This window comes from Pleurodeles waltl, chromosome 4_1 (genome assembly GCF_031143425.1).
Source record: "Pleurodeles waltl isolate 20211129_DDA chromosome 4_1, aPleWal1.hap1.20221129, whole genome shotgun sequence".
Classification (NCBI taxonomy): Eukaryota; Metazoa; Chordata; class Amphibia; order Caudata; family Salamandridae; genus Pleurodeles; species Pleurodeles waltl.
Window position 1 is genome coordinate 456731739 of NC_090442.1, and position 26372 is coordinate 456758110.

Sequence of the window (26372 nt, forward strand, 5' to 3'; positions counted from 1 at the left end):
GCCGGGTTCGCGCTGTTTCTAGTGCCCCCAGGGCACAACAACAGAGGATTCGGAGCAAGCGTGCTCCTCTCGGCGCCCCTGAGGCACCTCCCGCTTCCGGGAGCGCCCCCGGGGCACCAGCCACCTTCGATTCCCCAGGAAGCCTCCCGGCGGCTCGGGAGAGGCTTCCCTCACTCGCGCACCACATCGGGTGCGGGCGAGTGTTTCCGAGTCTCAGTCTACCAGCGCAGCTGGATCCCGGGGAGGCACAGGGAGCGCCCCCTTCCCTGGTCGCTGCGACAGGAGCAGGACGCTCCTTTCCTTTTTCAGGGGCATTTCTTTCTTCTAAAATTGGGAAGGGAGACCTCGACGGAGGTCCCTTCCCGCCTTGCCCCCCCAGAATTGTTTAGTGGGCCGCGCCCGGCCCCCCACCCCACGGACAGGGTGTGCGGAGGCCGAGGCAGGCCCCCACCCAGAACGGAGGCCCCCGGAAGGGCCCGTTCAGGAAGAGAGGGTGCTAACCGCCCTCTTCCCTCCAAGACATCGCGTGGCCCCCGTTTTGCGCGCCGGGGGCCCCATACCTTTAGGCACTGGAAGTGCCCTAATCCACTAGAAACAGGTACTCTTTAGAAAATCTAGGCTCTAGGAGCCTAATACAAACTTACAGATGTTTGCTATTTTCTACTTGTTTACTGGTGATACATATATGTGCTAAATGTTCCTTTTCTAGGCATGCCTAGCTGATGTGTATGTATATGACTTGTGGTATATTCTCTAATGTTCCTTTCATGGGTATTTAAGAATTGTTCATGACAAGTGCATATACCTTTTACTATAATTCCTGACTACTGCTTATGTGGCAGAATCCTGAGTACTTACGTGTTCTAATGTGACAACTGCATATTCTTGCAGAGTATTAGTAACTTGTGTAACCTTCTGACAACTGCTAAGGTAGCAGGGTATTATTTACGTGTAATGTTGGTCTAATATTGTTTTGTGCAATACAGATTATTTTTACATAGCTCAGTGTTGTGTTTACTTTGTGGTGTACATCTTGCGTCACGTGTGTTGTGTATTGTGCAAACGCTTTACACATTGCCTCCAGGTTAAGCCTGACTGCTCGTGCCAAGCTACCAAGGGGGTGAGCAGGGGTTATCTTGGACGTGTAACTCCCAAGCCCTGACTAGAGTGGGTCGGTTCTTCCTGGCTGAGGTGCATACCCTAGCCAACCAGAAACCCCATTTCTAACACAAGCCATATAAAAAGTTGTGCTGTCAACACACTGGACGTTAAAGCTCTGGATAACTCACCACTGCTAGAAAAATCAAAACGCAATAGACAGGCACAGTAACAAGACTATTTGAGCGGTTTGGTGTGGTTTACAAAGTAGATACTGCTAAAAACAATGGACTATATTCTCTTAAAATTAACAGATAAATCCATACAGAAACATCCTTATAAAATCAATTAACCATGCAGTACTTTTAAAGTGAGATTCGAAGTGTTAAGCTACAGAAGTTAAACCAGAGGATGGCGATTACAGACTGTCATTTTCCACCAAGTGCATTTTACAAAACATTACTGGCTCATTAGTAAACAAACTGCCCTTCTTACATTGTCTCGAAGACATATTTTCTCATTGCAATTTGAAATATGAAGACTAAGATGAATGTGGATCACGTGCAAGAATAAAATCATGAATAAAACATTGGATGGTTAATGGCAACTATGCAAGCAAAGGTAGCCAGTCTTTGTATAAGAGTTATAACAAAGATACAGTAAATATTTTTCTCACCCTTGCTGATGTTTCACCAAACAAGGGTCTGTTGTCGAGTCCCCCCGTGCCATAGGTCCTCGTCGTATAGTCCTCCATTATGAAAGGTACAGTTTCTGTATTCATGTAAGTGGCAGAGTGAGGAGATGCATTGATAAGCCTTGAACCACAAGGTTCAGAATTGTATTACTCTTGGAGAAACCACATTCCTGCAGCGATTGAAAATGGTGTTTGCCCTGTACCCAGAAGCTGGGGTTTCAAGGCTGCCACTTTAGTCTTCATCTGAAGATGGTCTCTGTGGATAAATACGAAATGGAATAGTGAGCATTTTGGCTTAAAGAGACACGAACTTCCTTCATTGTCAGTTTATTTGCTATTTATCTGACTAATTACCTTAACTTAAATAAAATGTGTATTGGAGTAAGCTGGACCAATGTACGTTTCATTCTTGCTAATAATCCACATCTGAAGACTGCCTAAGCAGTTGTGCAATGTTGCTACACTTTCTGTATCATAAGAGGGTTGGTGTGTGCATTACATAAAAAGTATATTACTACAGAGCTGCAACTTTTGTGAACAATGGCTGGACTTAACACTTCTTACTATGGAATTCTACGTGACATTCCAGAGAGAATTAAGTGTGTTAAGAGCAGGTCACATAATTAGCTGTGAGATAAGCCCGTCAAGATCAGGAATATGTTCTTACTAAAGAGGCAAACGCTCTACATTCAAGACATTATGGGGAACTTACCACTTTCACTTCTCCATAGCGATCTTAAAAAACAAACGTCCTCGAGAAACCGTGCGCACATCAAAGCATCACAGATTTCCGTTACTAGTTAACGGTAGAAAGAATTTAAATAGACAGCTCGAAAAGAGCATTTCACACTTTCTCAGGATCAAAATTAGAACTTTGTTTTTTTACACAAAAGCATGCTTGAAGAATTAGGTTCTACGAAGTGAAAACGTGGTAAGCACACACTTTGTAAGGAGCATTCATAACAGATCTAACGAATGGTATATGTGTTATAACATGAAAAGACAGCATAAGCTTTTCACGACAGTTCAGTTAGTAAATGCTATGGTATGACGTAGATACTATTCAAGCAGTATCTGATGTTTATATGAAGCGCAGTCATACTTCGGCCCTCATCTGCTGTGCTGGAAAACGTTTTAAATGTGTATGAATGGATTCTTCAGCACATCCACTTCTGTAGAAGGAAATTTTATTGCTGCACTATTTTAACATTATAGCAAGGAAAACACAAACCACCAGTAAAGAGCTGGTGACAATTACTCCACCTAAGAAAGCAAAATAGTAATGTAATTAAATAAGCGATTGAAAACTGCACGTCTCGGTGGCAATAAAAGGACGTTAGTGCACCGCAATCCCCCAGCACACTCTAAACTCGCACCTATTAAAACAGGCGGGATGTGCATATTTTAAGGGCTGCAGTGAGTACAGCAGCACAGACTATCCTAACTCCAGCTCAATTGCCGGGGTCTCCTTTAATTTGGGCGTTCGATTGCTAGCTTCTCACTAATAAGAACTGTGCAACCTAAACGATTTTGGGGTAAACGTGAATGACTAAACTTTCTGAGATCTACTTAATGGAAGCTTGAGAGCGATAGGATTAAATGGATAATCAGGGGTGGGTAATGTTTTGCTACACAACAAGCGACAGGCGAGTTCAACAAACTGCCTAGCCTTTGAAAGATTCATCAGACTCATAGCCGTAATTTACTATGGCAAACTAATCCACACTGCTTATCCCTATGGTACTCTGACATTTTATTTTGTGTGTGTTCTGAAACACGTGCTGTGAACAGAATAGCCTTCTGCTATTAGCAATGGGTAAACCCAGTCTGACATACTATGCAATTAAAGTGACAAGTGAAAAGCAGTGTGTGTGTGAGAGAGAGAGAGAGAGAACACCTTCCCTGTCTACTGTGGAGCCTAAACACACTAGTCAGTCTGCGGTTTTACTGGAGCTTGCAATGTTACTTTCCTTTGAGCTGTACGTTTTTCAGGTTCTATGTATTTACTGCCAGCTATCTTTACCTGTAACTAGTCTTTCCAGTGAACATCTGCATTTCTCCTTCTCCCTTTGCCCTTGGTCACAAAGACCCTGTGTGAGCTCATGTCCAACTATTATAAGCCTACTCATGACTGACATACTTCCTAAAAGTAAACGACCATTTTCCTGAAAAGATCCCATGGAGATCCTGCACCACACCGGACTTGGAAACACTGAAATTAGGTGATGTGGCTAGAGACTGTGGGTATCCATCAGCACATTGAAAAAAATAAATCTAAGCAGACTGTCCCCCCCTTCCTTCCAGGCCCAAAGTACATTTGAATTACTCTCTTAACAAGTCCATACATATAAACTTAAAGAAACTCACAGCTCTTCCCTTCTAGCCCTGTCAGTTCCACCTCTAAGCAGAAAAATGTTTCAAGGAGCATGGGATCCTCATCACAAAGATACAATGGGGCTTATGCACAATATTATTTTGACCCATAATCATGAGTTTACAGCCTCATATATGCTTGCCAGGAATTCACAAGGATTACTGGCAAGCATAAGGATTTCTGTGCCATTGCTGTGGAGAAATCTGCAGCAGCAAATTTCACTCAAGATGTTGGGAAGTGGGCCTTCCAAGGCGTGGGTGTGCCCTGGGCATTTTGGAACACCAACAAACATTTGTCAGCACTCTCCTTAGTCCGACTCAACCTCATTCCATCTTGGAAATGGTCAGACATTTACTCAAGTCAGGGTGGGAATGGGACTGATCACCCCGAGATTTGATGAAGTTCAGGGAAAGGTCTCCTTCACAGGAAAAACCGTTTTACCTGAGGAGAAGAAAAATCATGATAATTTGCACAAGAGGCTCTAGTCTCTCTGTGAGAAATTGGAATTACACACTGGGGGAAAACAGGACCATGTGGAACATCACACGACTTTCCCATTAGCAAGTTTGGAGACCTGTGCCTCGCACATCTTTCTAGACATACTACTGGGAAGGTTTGTGAAGATTGAATAAAACATAAAAATACGCTCACATGGAGATATTAATTCCGGCCTATATTTGTACATTTTTTGTCTGAGTATTGAACACTGTTGGGTAGTGACTGTAATGCAGGTAAATCACTTTGTTTCCATTGAGCCCAGGTGGGCAACTGTACAGCATCACAGCCACAAGGTTTGGGGGTTTACATGGAGACAGATCAAACTTTATTTTCAAGTGAAGCACACTTACGTATGTAATTTTACAGATTCATACAACTAGGACTAGTTTCTATGTGGAATAACAAATTAGAATGTATAACAGGTACTCTATGCACCAGTGGAGGCTGATGACTGGGCATGGGGCTGCGCTCTTCCAAGTACCCTGGCTTATTTAACATCACATATGTGGACCAAGATGGCACATAAAGGTTCTATATGCCATGGATTCACATTTGTGATGTCAAATAACTACAACAGACACTATACTCAAAGCTGACTGTTTTCCCTGAGCCTGGCTGTCATGCTCTGACCCTCGCTTACAGAAGGATAAACAGCAGTAGCCAGGCACTTTAAACAGGCACGTGTCTTATAAGGCTGCTAGTCCCTCTTTGCAGCCTCTCATACCCTTTTGGATGACATCACAGGTTGGGGAGTTGTTGGTGAACATTACTGACCCCCAACTTGTGACAAGCTGGGAAAGGGTGGGGTTACCGTGAGTGCACGAAGGTTGCCTATGTAAGAGGAGGCCAGCAGAGCGATCTGACGTGAAAGTGAATCAGGACCAAAAGCCTGGTTAATCTTCCATTACAATAGTGATGCAAAGTGATAGCTGGGTAGTGTGGAAATGTGCAAACTCCAAATAAAAAAAAATCCCTGATTGCAACCTCAATTATATCCACTTATGTAGTGGGTGGTGCAGTGTGAAAGTGGTGGTAAATTAGATCAATTAAGGAACTTTGGCATGAAGCGAGCAACGCAAGCATACAAAGAATTTCCAGGAAAAAAGAAAACTGTAAAACGTTTGTGTAAAATTGTGCTTTTTCCAGCGCAATTTCTGAAGTAAATTTACCAGTCATCCTTTTTAGCCAAGGCATGTGATGTGGTCTGTTGGGAGAGAACATTTAATTAAGATGTCCCTTCCTGAGAGATTCGCTAGAAGCAAACAAAAGGCAGATGGAATACTTTCAACATTTTCGGAGAGAAATGTCTGGCACTGAAAACATGTTCATGTAACAGGAGGTAAGGGCGGCATCGGCTTTCGGACAGGATTTCTTGAAGTGTTGACAAAAATATAAACATGAACACACATTCCACAAAATTTATGAAAATGAGCAATTAAAAATGTTTGTAAAACAGTAGTAGATGGATTGTATTTAATACGCTTTTGATTTCTCACAATGCATGTCATAAAAAAAGAAAATTCAGTCGGCAGGTCCTTTATTTGGTTTCAAGAACCTATTTTCAAGGTGGTTGCTCACATGAAAGCAAATGCCACAATCAAAATAGCAACAAATAAATACACAAAAGATGTGGGTGACCCACTGAAATTCAAGCAAGATGCATAGCTCAGTTCAGGGTCCTCTGAAGAACCCTACTCCCAAACGGAGCCCAACTTTCATCTGGCGTAATGGCAAGAGCTGCCGACCTTCGAACTAAATCAGACACACTGCATATACTGTTTTGCGCAAAATCGTTTTCTGTTTACAGAATATATTAAGCAACCATGAATTTCAGATTGGACTGCGAGTAATTTATTGGAGCGTCTGTCAGACCCTTGACAGCAGCGTCACTCAGCCAGGTCGTAGCAGCGAGACACCGATCCCACAAAAAGAGAAGGAGACGACACAAGACTTGAAGCAGAAGAGTATTTTTGCCTGGCCTGGACCCCTCTTCTCAGGTAAGCGTCGAGCTGCAAGCTCCGCCAGCGGCTTACACTGGAGTACATTCAATCACATTGTCACTACCAGCTGAGTTTTGGAACGTGTCCTTGTAATGGAAACTTGGAAAAAAGATTTGCACAAGGTAAAATCTGATTGACTTTTACGAAAAATATAGATTTTAAAAGCACTTGTTTTATCTTACACACTAGATCTTTTTGCATATTTTCTGGCAGCCTCCCCTCGCATCGAATGACTTATCTTGGTGAGTGCATTGGACCAGGCTTCGCTTTAGTTGCGTATGCAATCAGTACATAAGAGGACCAATGAAGCCCCAACTACATGGGGGAGTGGTAGGAGGGAAGACCTTTGAGCAAACTGGCCCAAGGGATACACTCTCCCCAGTGTTACAATCCTAAATCAAACAATGCGTATTCCATGTCTGTCTGGAGGAAGTCCTATTGCACCTGGATGACCTGTCAATAAAGAAAATTGAATCTTTTTATTTTGTAAGAACATCACCCAGTCTAGTAGTGGCATGTTTCACAATCGGGTCTCATTCTGGTCCCTAAAAGCCAGGATGGGCTCAACTGTTCCAGGGAGAACGTTTGATATTTCCGTGACCGGGTATCTAGAAAATATAAAACACCTCACATAGACCCAGGTATCCTTTTATTGGTGGTCTGGGTTGGTATAGATTAAAACTTCTCGGAGGGGTTTCAGATATAATGGTCTTATGACCCTAAAATTACTATTAACATGTTTCAGCCCCTATTCTATGGCCTCTCAGGTCCAGGGATTTCATCAGTACGTCTCAGTGTTAATTGCGCTGGTATTACATATGTTCACAATTTCTATGAATATAAAAAAGGCATGCAATGCAAAATTGCATGCAAGGTGAGTAAATTTACTCGCCTTGTTGCAGGATGTCTGTTTCCCCTTTCAGGATATTCGGGATATTCGCCCTACCACTCAGGCAGGGGGAAGCAGGACCCTGTAGTCACAGTCAATAAGGGTAACATGCCTCTAATTCAGTGCCCACCATCTCTTGGCTCGTCTTCTTACTTACTAAAGGAGAAGAAATATGTTTTTTCTTTATTGACTGGGAATCCATGTGGAATAGGTTTCCTCCAGAGAGACAAGGGATTCCCCATGTTTGATTTAGTTTTGCTTCATTTGCACCTAAAAGGTTTGTCTGGGAGGGATGGGGGTGGAGAGTAGTGGGAGGAGCCCATGGTAGTTGGGCTCTTTGGGGGAACAAACACAGTGCTGGCTGAGCCTTCAAGGTGTCCGACCTGCTACCTGTTCCCCAGGATACCAAAAACCAGAATATACTGGGGGGAAGGGCTGCAAGACAGAGCCTGTATGTTCACAGGACACAGACCAGATCAAGCAATGCATGTGGGGCCTTAGGTTTCTGGAACCAGCACAACAAAACTTAAAAGCGTAGTTGTTTTTTATTTCACTACAGCTCAGTCAGAATTCAAATTGCACACGAAATAACCCAATTCTACTAAGAAATTATATGTGTGCTTGCTTTGCTCACTTCCACGCCAAAGTTCTTTAATTGATCTAACACCCCACCACTTTCACACTGCACAAGCCACTACATAAGTGGACATGCAACCATCAAAATTGTATTTTGAGGCAAAACACTACCCTCCCCAGCCCCAAATTTACAGAGGGGAAAATAACCAGAAAACTCTGATAAGTTAGAAATGTGGAGCAGAACACACCGATTTTGCATATACTTTTTAGTAGAAAAGGTCAGAATTAGAGGCATTCTCTGCACCTGGTAAAAATGTCACCCCCATTCAGAGTACTTGTGATAAGGGCACAAGTGGCTACTATAATACCAATTCAGAGTGACAAAATTGGCAACGGTCAGATGGTCTGTATGTTTTTCATTGACATGAAGATCATTCCTTAAAAATAGCTTTACATTTAATTGAAATTTCGCTCACTTAAAAAAAAATATTAATCACATGAATGAAGTTCTGAAGCAGTAAGATACAGACGTTTCCAGAACATGAAAAATACACCAATTGCGTGGCCTCCGTGTAAGGAGATATCAAGTTATAATTCAGTTTCCTACAAACAGTGCTACTTTATTAAACTATACCGCCAATAAGCTTTCAGTCCAAAAATTTTGAAATATTTTTTTCCAGGCTATTAACTTAATTCTTGCCTGTATGTCCAAAATTATTCCTTATCTTGCCGTTTAAGGGAGGATGATAACGTAAGGTATTTATGGTCAAATGGGAGCTGGGCGGGGTTAGAAATGATGAGGTGTGGGGTACGGTATTATACCCGTAAGTATGGTGTTGTTATGCAGATGAAGGTAAGCACCTTGACAATAATACTGAAGTCATTGGTTCACCTGTGCTTCATAGCCCCGATCTTATTTTAAAGAAGTAAACTGTATACTAAAAGAAAGTGGCTTTGTTTGAAGAAAAATAAATGAATGAATCGTGTTCCATTTCAAAACGACCTCGTTACATAGGGGGTTGTTCAACTGGAATACTCTCTTGGGTAGTTTCCCAAGCTTCATGTTATCAAAAATAGTCACAAATAAATAATGCGCATGTACATACATAGCCCCTTTCACTCATACGTCTGTTTAATCTATCATTAAAATGTTGCTTTGCGCCACCACTGCATAAAACAACAGCTGTTGATCAGCCTACTTTAGATACTGGGTCTCTTCTACTGTGAGATACAGAATATTCCAGTGATCACACGTGCACGTCCATCTAAAAACAACAGCACTTCAGTGCCGTGGCTACTGGGTCAATGCATCACGTTGACAGTGTTGTTTTCTTACTTTTTATGATCCTTGTGTTTTAAATTGTCATAATAATACGGTAAGTAATTCAGGGCCAATAGTATATTTAGATTGCACCAATAATAATATCGTCCTACGAGGTGCACTGCAACTTAAAAACGACAAGCATGCGACTATCAAGTTTAGGAAGAAACATGCTTTCCATTTTCCTATTTGTTTTAGTGAAATATCCTTGCTATAATAAAATAAAAATTTAAATTAATAAGATTCACAAGGCCAGAACGAATGGCCTTACCAATGATTATTTATATAAAATAAATTAATTTTGTCATTTGTACACTTACAATTTGCTCAGCACTTACATCTATTCAAACAATTACAGTACAATGTTAACTCCCCAGAAGACGTTCATTATTTCTTTGCGCGCTAATCGAGCAGCTCACAATCTAGAACAAGTGGAAGTTCCTATCAGTGCCTGCGGAACATAAAGAAAGAAAGTGGAAAACTCGATGAATCTGGACTAGAAATATCAACACGTTAATTCTAATAGAGCCAGGGTACATTTAATGGACATAATGAAGTAAGTAACTCGTCGCCCCTATGCCATCAGATTCCACCACCATCCAAGAAAGACCATATGCTCGCCATGCGTTTGCGCACAGGGTGCAGACCAAGTACCACAATGTAGTCCTCTGGTAAATATAGTGCCCATCATGCTGTTCCTGCACTTAGAAAAATGCTGTGCTAGTAAAATGCCCCGGCGCTCTCTCGGAGGCAAAGAGGTAAGATGCCATCTGTACACAGGTGCGCTCTCTCGGAATAAGCAGCGCCCTGATCTCCTTTTCTAGCGAGCAGGTAGTAGAAACGATCCGTCGTAAAGGCAGCTGCAGTGCCAGTCAGCCACAAACATACATTAGCTGCAGAGCAGGATCAGTCCGGAAGCTAAGTAGTCAAACTGGTGGGACGGAGCTTAAAGGTAGGCTGGCCGCGCCCCATCAACCACAACTGCTTCTGACAGGAAAGGAGAGCAGCGATTTTGGTAGGATCGCGCCTTTCTTTGCAGGACAACAGATGAGAAAGCAAGAGTCCCGCGCTGCTGGTGCGTCACTGAAGCTCATGCCGGGTGATGGGCTCCTCTGCGGCTGCCCCACTTCCCACAGAGGGCCCGAGCACTTCTGTTCGTTCAGCACAACGGCCCTACTTACCTTACTCTCTGGTGCTGAGCAGCTGCGGGCCCCAGAGAGCGTCGGGCCGTCACCGGGCGCTCTCACCGGCCGGACTCGGACAACGCCGACCACGACATCCCTGGCTGCTGCGCGTTGCCTGACAACTCCCGGCTGCCCGGATGGTCCAAAGTCGTCCGGAGCAGGGGGCGGGGCTCACAGCTTAGGGAGGCGCAGCCTAGTGCGTGCTCGTCCCCATGACGAGCACGCGCACCCCTCCCCCCGCTGCCCCCTACTGTTCTGTCAGAGACCTGTCTGGAGCCCCCGCGGGGGCTCGGAGTTCATTGCCGTATCTCAACGTCAGCCATCGTGACGAGAAAACATGTCACATGTGACGTCTCCCTCCCGCCAGTCACACAGTGAGATGAAGTGGCGGGATGTTGAATGTGAAACCAGACTGTGAGCTTGAGTAGTCTTCTTGAGAGGTTCCTCAGTCTGTGAAACACAATGTAGATTCGGATACTCTTTTGTAAACATAAACACACACCGAGTTTTGATAATAATATTGCGTACGTGGCAACATTCACTAACGAATTGGAAGGACAATTGTTTACCTTGTACTACGGTAGGTTTAAGGCAGAAGCAAATGACAGTAACTCGTTATACCTTTGAAATTCGTGATCCCTCCGCCTAAAACTAGATTGTTGTGAAAAAAGCCACAGGAGCGACCCGTAGACCAAGTAAGGGCAGCGTTATATCATGAGAATAGCACCAAAGGCCGGCCAAGCATCAATGATAATCATAAATAATGTTTGAAATAGCTAAAGGTGGAGCTATGTAAAGTAGGTGATCACACAGTGCAAGTAAAAATAAACAAAAAACAAACAGCCTGGTATAAGTGATCAGTTGAAAAGGGTGATAGAAATGAACGAACAGGAAAGTCTATTTCAAAATTAATTCCAGTAGAGAATTCCTAATTCCAAGAAAAATCAAAAGTTAAATGCTGCTTTTGTATCCAATAGAACTCTATAGGTCTTTCCACCATAACTCGTCAGTGGTGTTGCAACCCTTACCAAAGTTCCTGGGTCATTAGCAGACGAGAGGACGTGTGCAGAACAGAACACAGATCCCAGAACCAGTATCCAGCTAAGAGGCTGCAAGAAAAGGTTGGTACATTTGTGAAAGAGACGATAATCAATTGATTTGTCTGCTCAAAGTGGTGCGATGCCGGAGGATTCATCTTTGATGTGGCCGGAAAAAGGGAATCCACCCCATATACGTAACATGAATCAAGCAGCAGGAGGGAAGTATATCAAAAAGGGATCCTTGGCCCTGACAAATGCCCAAGACCAGTTAGGCTATCATAGGGCAGAAATATGTTGGCCTACAGAGATGATCTGAGTCATTATTCTCACCGACCATCTCAGTAATGTTTTTAGATATATCTGAGGTCCAAACAATAAAAACAAAATGCCTGGGTACCTCAAAGTATTTTAATCTATTCTGGATCCCACCAGTTTCCAGTAACACTTAGTATAAGAACTCCCTCCTTCCATCAGGAGGTTGAGTCCACCCTGGTGACATTGTCCTACCTGGGTGGGGAAAGGTTGCAGAAGGTGAAGCATGACATGGTTTTCGTCTGAGGCTTCTTCTCCCAAAAGGAATGGCTTTCCTCATGTGACCAAACAAGACTTTTAGCTTACTGAAATAGGGTTGACAAGTATACCTCTCAATAGGAGATGAAGTCTCTGAGTTTTCTTGCGCCACGTCTCTGAACCTTAAGATCCCCCAACCAGGTCTTCCCAGCCGCTCTTGCTGGCTTCCGTCATGACAGTCACAGGCTCTGGAGACAACAAGGACACCCCCTTCAATATACTGGATGGAAGGAGACACCGTCCCAGCCCCTCCCAGATCACAGGGGTCACTGGGAGAAGGCATGTCAAATCCTGCACATTCGGCACCCGCATGCTCAAAATTAACCTCATATGAAATTTGAGGTGCCACCAAGCCCAGGACACCTGTAGACCTGTCAGCCTTAGATTGGTCTTCCCCAATCTTTTTGCCTGTTTGCCTCACACTTGTTTTTTATCTGTTTGTTGGCCTTAGGACTGAGCACTGTACTACTGCTGACCAGTGCTAAAGTGCATGTGCTTCGCCCTTAAACACGGTAACATTAATGTATCTACAATTGGCACATTTAATTTACTTGCGTGTCCCCTGTAAAGTGGTATACCATATACCCAGAGCCAGTAAATTAAATGCTACTTGTGGGTCTGCAGCACTGATTGTGCCTCCCACTCATATAGTCTTTCAGACCTGTCTCAGGCCTGTCATTGCAGAGCCTGTGTGTGCAGTTTCACTGCCACTTCGACTTGGCATTTAAAACCTCTTGTCAAGCCTTAAACTCCCCTTTTATTAACGTAAGTTACCCCTAAGGTAGGCACAAGGTAGCCCAGAGGGTAGGGTGCTATGTAAGTAAAGGCAGGACATGTACTTGTTCGTTTTACATGCCCTGGTAGTGAAAAACTCCCAAAGTAGTTTTTCCCTACTGTAAGGCCTACGCCTCTCATAGGCCATCATTGGGAATTCCTTAATATACTTTAAGCTGTAATTTCTGATCAGAAAGGAGTAGCTTAGTCATGTTTTATATTTTTAGAAAAGTAATGAAAAATCCTCTTTACTGGTAAAGTCGGATTTAGCATTACTATTTTAGGAATGCCACTTGGAGAAAGTAGGCATTTCTCTGCTCTTACTGCTCAGTGTGCCTTGCAGCCTGTCTCCAAGCCACAGCTGGACTTTGTGTATTCCCTCTAGACAGGCACAAACACAGGAAGGTTAGGTGTGTCTGAGCACTCATCTGCATTCATCTACATTCTGATGGGCCTTCCTGGGCAGGAAGGGTGGAGGGGAGCTGAAATTTACACATGAATAGGAAAGCGCCTGTTCCCACACTAAGGGCTGATTACCCCTACTGATAGTCCGGAGCCAGGGCTGGGCTGAATAGGGAACCTGTGCACTTCAAGGAGATGCTTTGAAATCACCTCCACTTCAAAGGCACATTTGAGTATAAGTACAGGGACTCACACCCTACCGAAGCACTACACTGCTGGACCTGGGAAGAACTCTGCTGGAGTAAAGACTGCTGTGCTGTAAGGATTGCCAGTTTGCCCGGACTGACTGTTCTGAAAAACGGCTTCTCTGTTTTGCTGAGTTGCTCTGCTGCCTGCTGAGGACAAGGACTGGACTCCTCTCACTTGAACCCAGAGTGACTCCCAAGGGCTTGCAGGTTAGCCTCCCGTTTTCTGAAGTTTCAGGGACACAACTGTCCTGGTGCTGCTGGACTCTGCCATCTGTGAGTCCTACCCTTGCCCGAGGGGCACCTCTCCAGTGCTGGGGCTCAGAAGAGGGGTTTGCAGCTACTTTCTACAAAAAGCGACACATTGTCACCACTGTGCCTGTCGGAACCGGCGCATCGCCCTTCAGCACCAACACAGAGGCTGTTCGATGAGAGTGGATCCACAGGCTATGCGTCTCGATAACAATGCTCTGCGTGGCTCGACGCCGACACATCCCCCTGCAAATAAAGGATCGCCATCAGAGGATCCAGCACCTTGGTGAATACACAATGGGCAGACTTCAGGGCAAACAGCAAAACCCTGAACTGACAAAGCGTCTCCCCCCCAGCAATCCACAGAAACGTCTGATGATTGACATGCAAAGGTATATGGAGGTAAGAATCCTGCAGATCAATGGTAGCCAAGTAATCCCCTGGACACACCAAGGAAACGAGTTGTTGGAGAGACAACAACTTGAATGAAATGAACACCACCCTTTGGTTGAGGTGCCTCAAATCCAAGACTGACCGAAAATTCCCCGACGTCTTTAGTACCAGGAAAAGAATCCAGTACAGCCTCTGACCGACCTTCATCAGAGGCACTGGGATGATTGCCCTTTTCTTCATCAAGTCCTTGACCTCCACCAACAGAGCAGCCTTCTTGGCAGGGTTTTGGAGGACAGGACTAGGGATGCACCCCGTACCTGGAGGCATCCATGCTGCAGAGAAGGCCGCCAACTGTCCCCTCACCTGTTGTGAGTCCATAGGAGTTCCACAGTCAGGAGCTCTAATCGGAAGGCCTTGCCTTGGGGGTGACATCTTGCTGTTAACCCCTCTTAGGCAGGAACCGTGTCCTGCAATGGGAAGAAGAACACAAGTCCTTGGAATGAAACTCCCTACTGTCAGTGGGATCTGAGTGATGCTATGGCCTAGAAGACTTGTGAGCAGAAACTTGCAGGACCAAGTATGTTTCTGGTCCTTGAAAGATTTCTAGATTAGACCATCCAACTGCTTACCAAACAGCTTACTTTCCTCAAAGGCAGTTTCAGAAAGGAAGCCTTCTCCGCCAGATTAGTTTTCCAGTCCCACAACCACAGGCTGAGCCTGGCTACGTTGACAGATGAAGATGTCACAGAAGTGGCCTTGATAACATCAGCTGGCACATCTGCCAGAAACTTGGCCTGTTGCTCCATGTGCACCAGAACCCCAGACACACTGGCACCCTCATGCATGGCTTCCTCCAGAGCTTTAAAATCCTTCACCAAGGACTGGGCCATCAAGGCCCCATAGGTAGTGGCTTGAAGCACCAGATTAGAGGCAGAAAATCCTTTTTAAGGGCACCATTCACTTAGCGATCCACCTGATCGCAAGGCAAGCAGTCATCCGAATGCAAAGAAGAACAACCTGCATGGAATCCAGTTTGATGGCATGTGACAGCAGATGATCCTCATCCTTCAAGGCATAGGATTTCTGGAGGAAACGCAGAACGCAGGCTCTTCCCAAGACCAGAATATTGCCTCCTTGATCTAGGTATGTAAAGGCAGTACCACTGACTTTGCAAAGTGTGGGAACAGCTCCTCAGCAGCCCCCTCCACCGGAGGCGGTGCCATGGCCAGATTGAGTCTTACATGGCCCAGCATCTCAGCCAGCTCGTCCCTGGATATGAATTTCCCACTAGGCATCACATGCCTCAGAAAGATCTGAATCATCATAATCCACATCATCTGGCTGCAAGGCCAAAGACTGTCGAGCCTTAATTTTGGAGGCCAAGGCTTTAGAAACCGAAGCATCAATCATGGCATGAACCTCCATTGCCCTGAGGGACACTGAAGCCCCTGCCTCTCCAGCAGGACCTCTCTGGACTCCTCCCTCTCGATGACCAGACAGGTCAACTCGGTGACCTCAGCGTGCTTCAACACCCTCCGCATGCTCCGCAAGATCTTCCGCTGGATCCCCATCGACACCAGGAAGACCGTCACCCACGCCCTCGTCACCAGCCGCCTGGACTACGGGAACACTCTGTACGCCGGCATCACCACCAAGCTGCAGAGGAAACTTCAACGGATCCAGAACGCCGCAGCACGACTCATCCTGGACATACCTCGCCACCACCACATCTCCGGACACCTGAGAAAACTCCATTGGCTCCCGGTCAACAAGAGGATCACCTTCAGACTCCTCACCCACGCACACAAAGCCCTCTACAACCTCGGACCCAAACTCATCAACTCCCGCGTCTCCTTCTACACTCCTCCGCGCACTCTGCGCTCCACCGGTCAGGCCTTGGCAGCCGTTCCCCGTATCCGCAAAACCACCGCCGGAGGAAAATCCTTCTCTTTTCTGGCAGCGAAGACCTGGAACTCCCTGCCCAGTCACCTTCGCGCCATACCCGAACACCTCCCCTTCAGAAGGCAGCTCAAGACCTGGCTCTTCGAGCACTGACCCCCTCCCCCCCAGCGCCTTGAGACCCTTATGGGTGAGTAGCACGCTTTATAAATGTGATTGATTGATTGATTGATTGATCTGAGGTGCATCTAGCTGCCAATCACTCCTATCCCCAGAATCCGGAGAAGAGCACCTCCTTCACTTTACATTGCGCTTCTCCATAGTTTACACACAGGAGTGCCCAGACTCCCACAGTTTGCAGCCTCAAATAGGAAACCCCTATTGGACAAAAAACCTTTTGAAAATGACCAACCATGAAATAACACAGAAGAGGGACCTGTCATTCACAAGAGCCTTCCTACAAATGGACCAACTGAAAACAATTTCAGGAATATAAAACCCGTAAAGCGGAACCGCTGCAAAAGTGGCTGAAAAAAATGAAGCCTGCCGCTATGGGACACACACGCCACCGGAGAATCAGCCCAAGCTTGCCGGTGAGGCCACGTCATCCCGACAGCCAAGACACACCCAGAAAAAGCCGGCCAGAGATGCGCACCGCTGAACTTCAGCCGAGCTTACAGGAAGACCACTCACACAGCTGAACGCCAGCCGACGTCAAAACACCCATAAACACAAACCCGCCAGCTCCCACTGCAAATCCTGCATGGTCTAGCTTCAGAAGCACCAGATAAAGCACGAAGAGAGGCCATCAACAAGAAGGCCCTCGCAGACTCTGTAGTAAAAAGTAAGTGTAAGCTAGAAATGTTTTTATTCTATGTCAGGACCGGAGGCTCCGATTATGCTAGTTTAAAGCTGATTAAGAACAATCGTTGCGATGTCTAAAATGTGCTTGTAGTAAAAGGCCTTAGACTCAGACAACCAGTCAGCCGCTCTCAAAATGTCCTCTAGGCGAGATCCCAAAGAAAAAGCCTTAGAAGCCATGGCACCTCTCGTAAAGTGAGCTCCAAACTGAGTGTTATCAATGCCCGCCTCACTCATAAGCCACCACATCCATCTAGCCAGGATGGCTGATGATACTAGGCGGAAAGGCTTTAGTAAAGAAATTAGTAGCTGACTGCCCATGTCAGATCGAAATTCTGCTGTACTCACCTCATAATCCTTTAAACATTGTACAACACACAATTTAGAATTATCCGGGAAACTAGGATAAAACACAGACCTAGTATTACATTTGGTACGGCAAGAAATAGTAAAAGATACCCCTTCAGGTGAAAAAAACTCTACCTGACAAATCTAATGCCTTTGCGGCAGAATCTCGTTTACAAGGTACCAAATACAACAGCATAGTAAATTTAGCAGAGAGCTGCTTCCTGGAAAGGTACTTGTTGGCCGGCCACGGTTCTAAGAAACGTAAAACAATATTTACATCCCAAAGGGCAGAATAGTGTGGCTGAGGAAGGTTAGAAAAACAAATTCCTCAAAGAGGTTTACACACAATCGGAAGTTCGCCAATAGGTTTACCATCGATGGGAACATGACCTGCTGAGATGGCCAACCTGTAATTATTGACTGACCTGTAGGCCAAACCTGAAGCTGCCAAATGAGATAAGAAATTTAGGATCATAGAACAATCTGCTGAGTACGGATCAACACATCGTTCACTGCACCAAGTACACCAGAGTTTCAAAGCAGATGAGTAATGCTTGTGAGTGCTAGAGGCTTAGCATCTCACAATGAAATCATGAGATTCACGCGAAAGACCTGGAAAAGACCATCGTTCCCTGAAATTCTCCACGCCACCAGGGTCAGGGAGGTCGATTGTACTAGAGGATGAGGAAGGCCCATCGGCTCTAGCAACAGGTTCCAACGATGCAGAAGTGTCACCAGAGAAGAACAAGGCATCTCTAGAACTACAGGAAACCAGGCTTGGGCCCTCCACAGGGGGGTCACAAGCACCAACTCCACTCTCACGACGCACTTGAGTCAGAACTCTGGGGATAATCATGAAGGGAGGAAAGGCGTATCCCAGGAACGGAGGCCAGTCCTGCAGAAATGCATCGGTTGCCTGAGCTTCCAGATCTGGATGCCAACTGAAAAACCGATCCAACTGCTGATTGAGGTGAGACAAGAGAAAGGACCCCACATGCGCTGTAGAGAGTGAAATATTCTCGGATTAAGTCTCCAATCGCTAAAGTCTCGAAGGTAATGAGACTGCCAATCGGCTACTGCATTGCTCCGTCCCAGGAGATCCTCTGCCACTACTGAAATCCGATGGAGGCAAAAGTGCCAAAAGTCCTTGGCAATCTCCACCAATAGGCAAGATATCATCCAGCCCAGTCTGTTGACATAATGGACTGCGGAAAATTTGTCCATCCAGAGAAGGATGAAACAATTTGACTTCTCCGGGGAGAGGCTGGGAATCTCAAAAGAACCCACCAAGAGTTCCAAGCAATTGATATGAAGAGCTAGCCTTGTCCTTGACCAACGACCCCCTGTAACTATCGAGCTGTAGCAGGCTTCCAAGCCCCAGCGGATGGCATCAGATTAGATCACGATCTCCTGAGACGAGCCAAAGATCGCTCTGCCATTCCAAGGATCCAATTGGTTGAGCCACCACTGGATTTCGGTCCTGGCCTCGGATGAGAGATGAACAAGGGCTGAAAAGCAAAGGCCCTTTTGGAGATGGGAGCTCTCCAGACGTTGAAGGGCCCGATAATGGAGGGGACCCAGAAACATAGCCTGGATGGACGAGGAAAGGAGCCCCACCATCCGTGCTAGTCATCTAAAAATTACCATCTATTTGGAAACATTGACCTCATCTCCTTCTTTATGTTGCGGATCTTTGAGGGAGGAAGGATCAATTGAACTAGTACAGCGTCCACTTGAAAGCCCAGAAACACTAGCCTCTGAGAAAGAATCAGAATGAACTTCTGACTGTTGATGATGAAACCCAAGTCCTGAAGGAGAGATGTTGCCCACTCTAGCTGGGTCAGTATAAGAAGAGGGCACTGAGACATGATGATAAGATTGTCGAGATATATGATCAGACGTACCCCTTTGGCCCGAAGGAGTTCCGCGATGGGGCGCATCACCTTTGTGAAAACCCAAGGCGCTGAAGACAGACTGAAAGGAAGAACCTTGTATTCGTGACCATGCCCTGCCATAGGAACTGAAGAAATCTCCGATAAGGAGGAAAAATAGGAATGATCAGGTAAGCATCCTTTAAGTCTATGCGGACCATCCAGCCTTTCTCTCTAAGGATGTCCCTTAGTAAGTGTATGCCCTCCAATTTGAAATGGCGGTAAATGCTCCAGTCATTGAAATCTTTTACCTTCAGGACTAACGAGGAACTGCTGACCTTCTTTTCTACTAGAAAAATGGGACTGAGGAAACCGTGTGGGTGTGGAGAGGAGTCCACTACGGCCCTTTGGTTAGGAGAGCTGCGAGTTCCAAGGAGATTAACTCCCAATCTTATAGGGAAAAAACATTTACGGAGGGAATACCCTCTGTACCGTGCAAATTGTAAAATTCCAGTTTGAAACCCTGGATAGACACCAGGACCTAGGGGTCCTGAGCGATATCTTGCCAATTGTGAACAAATAAAGCTGTCCTGCTCCCCAGAATCACTTCTGAAACCGAAATAAGTCTCACCTGCAGGGTTGGACTCCTGATAGGAGCTGTAGGATCCTTTAGATTTCCTTCTCCAGAATCGGTTGCGACCTCCACGGGACCTTGTGGGGTAGAAGGTGGAGGAGCAATCCTGGTATCCTCCTCTGGGATGTTGGTAGGAACCTCGAAGGGGGCCTTGATAGTAATTGTGTCCTGCCCTGGCAAATAAGGGGTCAAAGTACCTTTTTTATGGATCCCTGAGCCTTGTCTAGGTTGGCATAAGTGGAGGCGAACTTAGAAAGTTCCTTGAGGAAAGGTGATCCAAAAAGTAGTCCCTGAGCCAATGGGCCAGATTCAGATGAGGCCAGATCTGTCAGTTTGGGATCCATCTTGATTAGAATGGAGCATCGCCTCTCACTAGAGATGGTGCAGTTTGCATTTCCCAGAAGCATAAGGCTATCTGGGCCCAACCAACCAGAACTTCCAGGTTAACGGGGATGCCTGATACCTTAGCCTGAAAACCTAGTTCCCGGATCTTAGTGGGAGGACCTGAGACATCCAGGAGTTTCTCCTGACAACCCTGCCAGGCACGATCAATGCCCTTTTTTGGGTTTTTGGAACATTTCTTGAGATAGGTTACCAGGGTGGGATCTGTCTCTGGAGTCTCAGTGACCTCTGAGGGGAAGTTGTGTCTGGGACATTCTGATCTCAGCTGAGATCGGACATCTTTGTTGAAAAAATGTTGAATGTGTGCCTGATCGTATTAGGCCACCTCCGAAGGCGGAGTCCAGGAGGAAGATCTAGGATGGACGATATCTTCCGGTTTGAAAGTGAGTACTTTCAGAGGCCAATAAGCCGCTTGAGCGTGCCTTGATTTGGCCTTTCAATTATGAGGAAGAGAATCTGTGTTCTTTTCCGGATTTTGGGAGGAAGAGGAGGAATCTGAATCCTCCTTACTCTCATCTCTTGGATGAAGTGACTGTGAGGATGAGTAACCATGCTCATTAGTCAAAGGTGTTATAAGTTGTTCAAAGTGAGCTGGATGAGAATTCGCATCAGAGCCTGAACCGGAGGGATCTTGCGAAAAAAGCAGCTCTTCCTGGCTGCGAGAACGTGGGACCCAGCCCTGCTGCTTAGCAAAACCCAATAAGTGATGCTGAACTGGCTGGATAGCTTGGGCCAAGGCCACATTGACAGTGTGTCGAACACCAGCATCAAGGGCATAGGCAAGGTCTTGCTCAAAGGACCCCACAGAGTCGTCATGAAAGGTACCTTCCCCAGAGTTTCCTTTATAACCAGCCATGATGAACAGTATCAGATCACAAAAAAGTGAGAACTTAAAGGGCAGAGGAATCTGCCAATAATAACTTCAAATGAAGTAGGGAGGAGTTGCTGACAATCTTCCAAGCAGGTTTTATGTGCTCAAGACAAGTCCAAAGTCAGTTCTAAAGTGTGGAGGAGGGCCTGCTTAAAATGAGAAAAAACAGAAAAATCCACCAACATAGTGGTATTCCAACAAGGCAGAGCCCAATAATAATTATTACAGCCCAACAGCAACAGCCGATCGGGCGTATGGCAGAGAGCTGGTAAATTCCTTAACAAGATGAACACACGCGTCTCTCTTGTGTTCAAAGACCTAGGTAACAATGCTGACCCAAGTCAGATTGAATTGCGCATGCGCGCAAAGTCAGGAACACCAAAATAGAAAGAGGACAGCGCGTCAAGCATAACGCGCTGTCCTTGCTCTCCTCGCTCTCCTCGCTCCACATATAATAAAGGCGAGGGTTAAAGAAACCCTCACCAGGAGGATAAACACTCCCAGAACCTGACAAACGTGCGATGCAGGCGAGCGATAAGGATCGAAGGGCCCGATCGTAAAACGCACAAGGATGCAATTATCGACTTAATGATAGACGTAACGGAAAAACAGTGTGGGCGAGCGATACAATGTAAAGCGCCCGTTTGCAACGCGGGCTCCACCATAATACACTTTTAACAGTACAAACAATGACACTTAACTGTCTGCAAAGCACCAAAGAAAGAGGAGGCATTATGGGGGTCATTCTGACCCCGGCGGTCTAAGACCGCCGGGGCCAGACAGGCCGGCGGTGCCCCGCAGGGCATTCTGACCGCGGCGGTTCAGCCGCGGCCAGAAAGGGTAAACCGGCGGTCTCCCGCCGGTTCACCGCTGCCCTTATAATCCCATGGGGGATTCTGACACCCCCTACCGCCATCCTGTTCCTGGCGGTTCGCCTGCCAGGAACAGGATGGCGGTAGGGGGTGCCGCGGGGCCCCTGGGGGCCCCTGCCGTGCCCATGCCAATGGCATGGGCACGGCAGGGGCCCCCGTAAGAGGGCCCCACAAAGTATTTCAGTGTCTGCCTAGCAGACACTGAAATACGCGACGGGTGCAACTGCACCCGTCGCACCTTCCCACTCCGCCGGCTCAATTCTGAGCCGGCATCCTAGTGGGAAGGTTGATTTGCCCTGGGCTGGCGGGCGGCCTTTTGGCGGCCGCCCGCCAGCCCAGGGCAAATGTCAGAGTCACCGCAGCGGTCTTTCGACCGCGGTGCGGTGTTCTGACGGCGGTACCTTGGCGGACGGCCTCCGCCGTCCGCCAAGGTTAGAATTAGGGCCTATATCCCCAAGGGGTTTATATAGGACTAGGCTCTATGGTGGGTCATGAGGTACTGTGTCACGGGAAGTGATGTCTTGGTTTGTTTTTCTGATTGGCTGATGAAATATTAAAGCATGGAAAGAGAAACATAATCGGAGCCTTTGGTCCTGACATAGAATCCTACTGGCACCACGCAGCAGTTACGGGAGCCGCAGAGAAACGGTTGAGCATGCTCACCATGCCTGCTCATCTGGACACATAAAAAAGGCAAAGGAGGTGAAGGGGGGTTGGGGATTTTATTATTTGGGAAGAATTGTTATGGGAGGCACAGGGACCTCACAATGTGAGTCATCACAGTGACAGAAGGATGAAGGGTTAGTGGCTAATATAAAATTAGTTATAGTCACCCTTAGATATATTGATTCCCCATAAACAGTATCCAACTTGAAGTGTTTTTTTAAAGAAATATGTATACATACCAAATCCTTATGTGTGTCTTTCCTTATTTGTATTAATTAACTCTATATTATTATATATATAGCTCATGACGAGTACATCATTTTTTAATTACAATTCCATAAATGTTATTATACATATCACATATACTCTTAAGATAGTTCATACATAACATATGTTTCAGAGCGAGAAACTTGATGCAGTATGTAAAACCCATAAAATAAAGGGTTGTTGTGTACAACTATAAATCAGTATCCACCAGTGTTCAAACATTTATCCTGGTTCAATCTAACCGAAGCTTGTGTGTGAATCCAATGCACACATAATTAGTACTTAATTAGCTAGCTAGCTTCCTGTTTATAGCGCTATTCGGAGATGAGCTTTGTTTTGTTGATGAGCTTGTTTGTTTTGGCCCCTTTAAGTACTTTATATGGGTCTCATTAGGACAACACCAGGACCAACGCGGGGATTACACATATATATATATATATATATATATATATATATATATATATATATATATATATATATATATATATCATATATATCCAAAGGCCATGATTGCCAAGTATATTTCATAAGGGTAATAGGGATTGGGGGCATGGTCGGACGGCCGACGATGTGAGACGCGGAACCTCGGAGCTCCAGGGAACCGATCCTCACCCGAACCATCTGGCCTCCACGGGGACTCCGTCTGACATATAAGTTTGGCGAGGCCCCAGGGAGGGGATGAATCAAGATGAAGCGGGCTGTTGTGGGGCCTAGCTGAGTCGGGATGCTGCGAGGGCCTACACAATCGCGGCCCGGTGGTGTCCAGAAGCAACGGGGGGCTGGTAGAGCGCACCAGCTGAGCCCGTACTGAGAGCTGGGGCCTGGAACCTGGACCAGTGGAGAGCGTGCCGCGCTGAGAGCACCGACCTCTTTCAGGAAAAGACACGACAGCAGATAATGCATTATTTTGCCGAAAATGAGGGCACAGCCTCAAACTCTCAAACAGAGTGGGAAACTTTCAAGGTGGTGACTAGAGGTCATTGTATTTCGGAGAGGGTTGGGCTTTGCTGCACCTTGCTAAAGGACATCAAAGATGTGGAAACTCAACTGCGCTCTTTGGAATCGGATAGAGCGGGCCACCCAGGTCTAGAACAAATCACTCAAAAAGGACAAGTCTAAACGTAAAGATCCCGACAATGATCTCACCAGCTTGAGATACTTTAGTATTTTAGAACAAACTGCCCCCACCCACTAGTAGTGGCATGCTTCATCATAGGGCTATGCTGACACATTCCCACGCTAGCCAACATAAGGAATGGAGCAATAGGGAGGGGGAACAGAAACACACAACTGACAAAAAAGGACCACAAACATAAAGAGCACCTCACTCAATGGTTAAAACTATCTTAAGTTGAATCCATATTCAGTCTTTGTTCCAGGTTTCACAGGATTGGATTAAAAAGGTTTAAGGAAATGGTGGTGATATGGGGGCGGGCCATGCCCCCCATGCCTCCCAATTCCGGCCCTTCCGTTGTCGGGGCAAGGGGTGTGGGCCTTCAAGGGTCTGGTGTCTTTTGTGGGAGCCCTGGGGAATTTAGCCTCACATTCTCCTCCTGTATTTTGCCGGTTGGTGTTCCTACTGCCCTTCCTTGCACGTTTTCGTTCTCTCTTTGTCAAATGATACCAGAGACGTCCTTCCGGGTCCCTAGGCTCTGTCATTTAATTAGGGTGTTCCGGAGCACTTCCTTGGGCAGCTGGGATTGTTGCTCTGATAGCGCTCCCCTCTATATTACTTAACCTTCTAACTGGGGATCCTTGCAGGCTGTACTGATTCACCTCCGGGATCACTAAAGCTTGGGGCATAACATGCAGCCCCAGGGGCAATGTGATCTCCACACCCACTTCCTTGCAAGGGGGGGGTAGATCTCTTTCAAAATTCCTTCAAAAATTGCTGGGAGTTGTACCAAACGATCTACTCCCTCCTTGCAGGAACAGATAGTAAAATCATTAAGTTGTATTTTTTTTTAGTCCTTGTTATTAATGAGTTCAGTTCTTGTAGCTTGCTATCAAATTCTGCAACAAACACAGCCAGTGTATTTAACAAATCTACCTGAATGTCCATTTAGTGAGACTGGAACTGCAGGGCTGTTACTGCAAGAGTGCAGCCCTTATATCTGTTACGGGAGCCGAAGTGGCAGCGACTCAATGGGCTCACTTCTTTGGTTTACCCCAATGGTTACCTGGGGCGCACTATTAGGCTGAGTGGGTCTACCTATGCCCCTGCCTTTCTCCAGTGCTCTTGGGGATGCCCCCTCTGGGTCTGCATTTTTTGGACTAAAGGTGGGGAAATAATAGTATAAAAGCCTAAACCCTAAAAAACTCGTCCTTTTTGTGTGATTCGTTCGTATATTGGGATGTTGAACAAGGATTTTCTTCCTCTCACCCCTTTAGTGTGTGTTGATACACCCAGAACTAGAACCACGACTGCAGAAGGTCAGGACGCAAGTAGCGGAAAACACAGAACGGCTATGCTCGTTTGACTATAAGGCTTATATTCCATGACAACATAACAAAGGGGATTGGGCGGGAAGACTGTTGGTTTGGCTTGCAAACCCAGCAAGAAGGTGCTCTCCAATAGTGCAAAGAAATAAATGCCTACTTCTCTACCTTTCACCACACCTTGTATAGTAGTAGACCGTTAGCTGACCCCACTCAACTAATTTGTTTTATGCAAGACATCACAATCCCACACTTGAGCCGGGACCAGACAGTAACTCCGGGGGAGGAAATAACTGTGGCCGAAGCACTAGAGGCCATTAAAAGAATGGCCTGAGGTAAAGTTCCAGGATCGGATGGCCTACTGATCGAATTTTATAGTACTTATTCAGCAGAGTTGGCCCCTAGACTCGTGACAATGTTTAACGAGGCATATGCACCAGGTCACCTGCCACTGACTAGTAGAGAAGCAGTAATTATCCTGTTACTTAAACCAGGGAAAGGGGCATCAGAAGTTGGAGCGTATAGGCCGCTATCCATGTAGAATGTAGATTATAAGATCCTGAGTGGTAATCTAGCCTCCCGACTTCTCCCCTTTATGCCCAAACTAAGTCACCCGATCAATCTGGGTTTATTCCCAAACGCAGCACGGCAGCTAATATCAGACGTCTTTGGCCATAGTAGCGGATACTTCATATGAACGGACCAGTGCTGCTATATTATCTGTAGATGTTGAAAAGGCATTCAATAGCCTTGAGTGGGCATTCCTCTACAAAGTCATGACCCATATGGGACTTAGACAGAGATTTGTGGCTTGGACGAAGCTCCTATATACTAACCCCACAGCCAGAGTGAAGACGGGGCAGACTATTTCAGAGGGCTTTAGGGTAGAGTGTGGTACAAGGCAGGGATGACCATTATCCCCCTTACTTTTT

General features: G+C 46.1%; 1 protein-coding gene across 1 annotated transcript in view; it reads right to left on the reverse strand.

Annotated features, from left to right (window-relative positions):
• The window catches only part of TMEM243 (transmembrane protein 243), a 184626-nt gene extending 173772 nt beyond the window's left edge, over positions 1-10854 (reverse strand). Inside the window, exons 1-2 of the mRNA XM_069228720.1 lie at positions 10632-10854; positions 1775-2048 (exon numbers count right to left, since the gene is read on the reverse strand). Coding sequence (XP_069084821.1) covers positions 1775-1879 — 105 coding nt within the window. The 5' untranslated portion in view covers positions 1880-2048; positions 10632-10854. The remainder of the gene's footprint in view (positions 1-1774; positions 2049-10631) is intronic.
• Positions 10855-26372: the final 15518 nt, after the last annotated feature.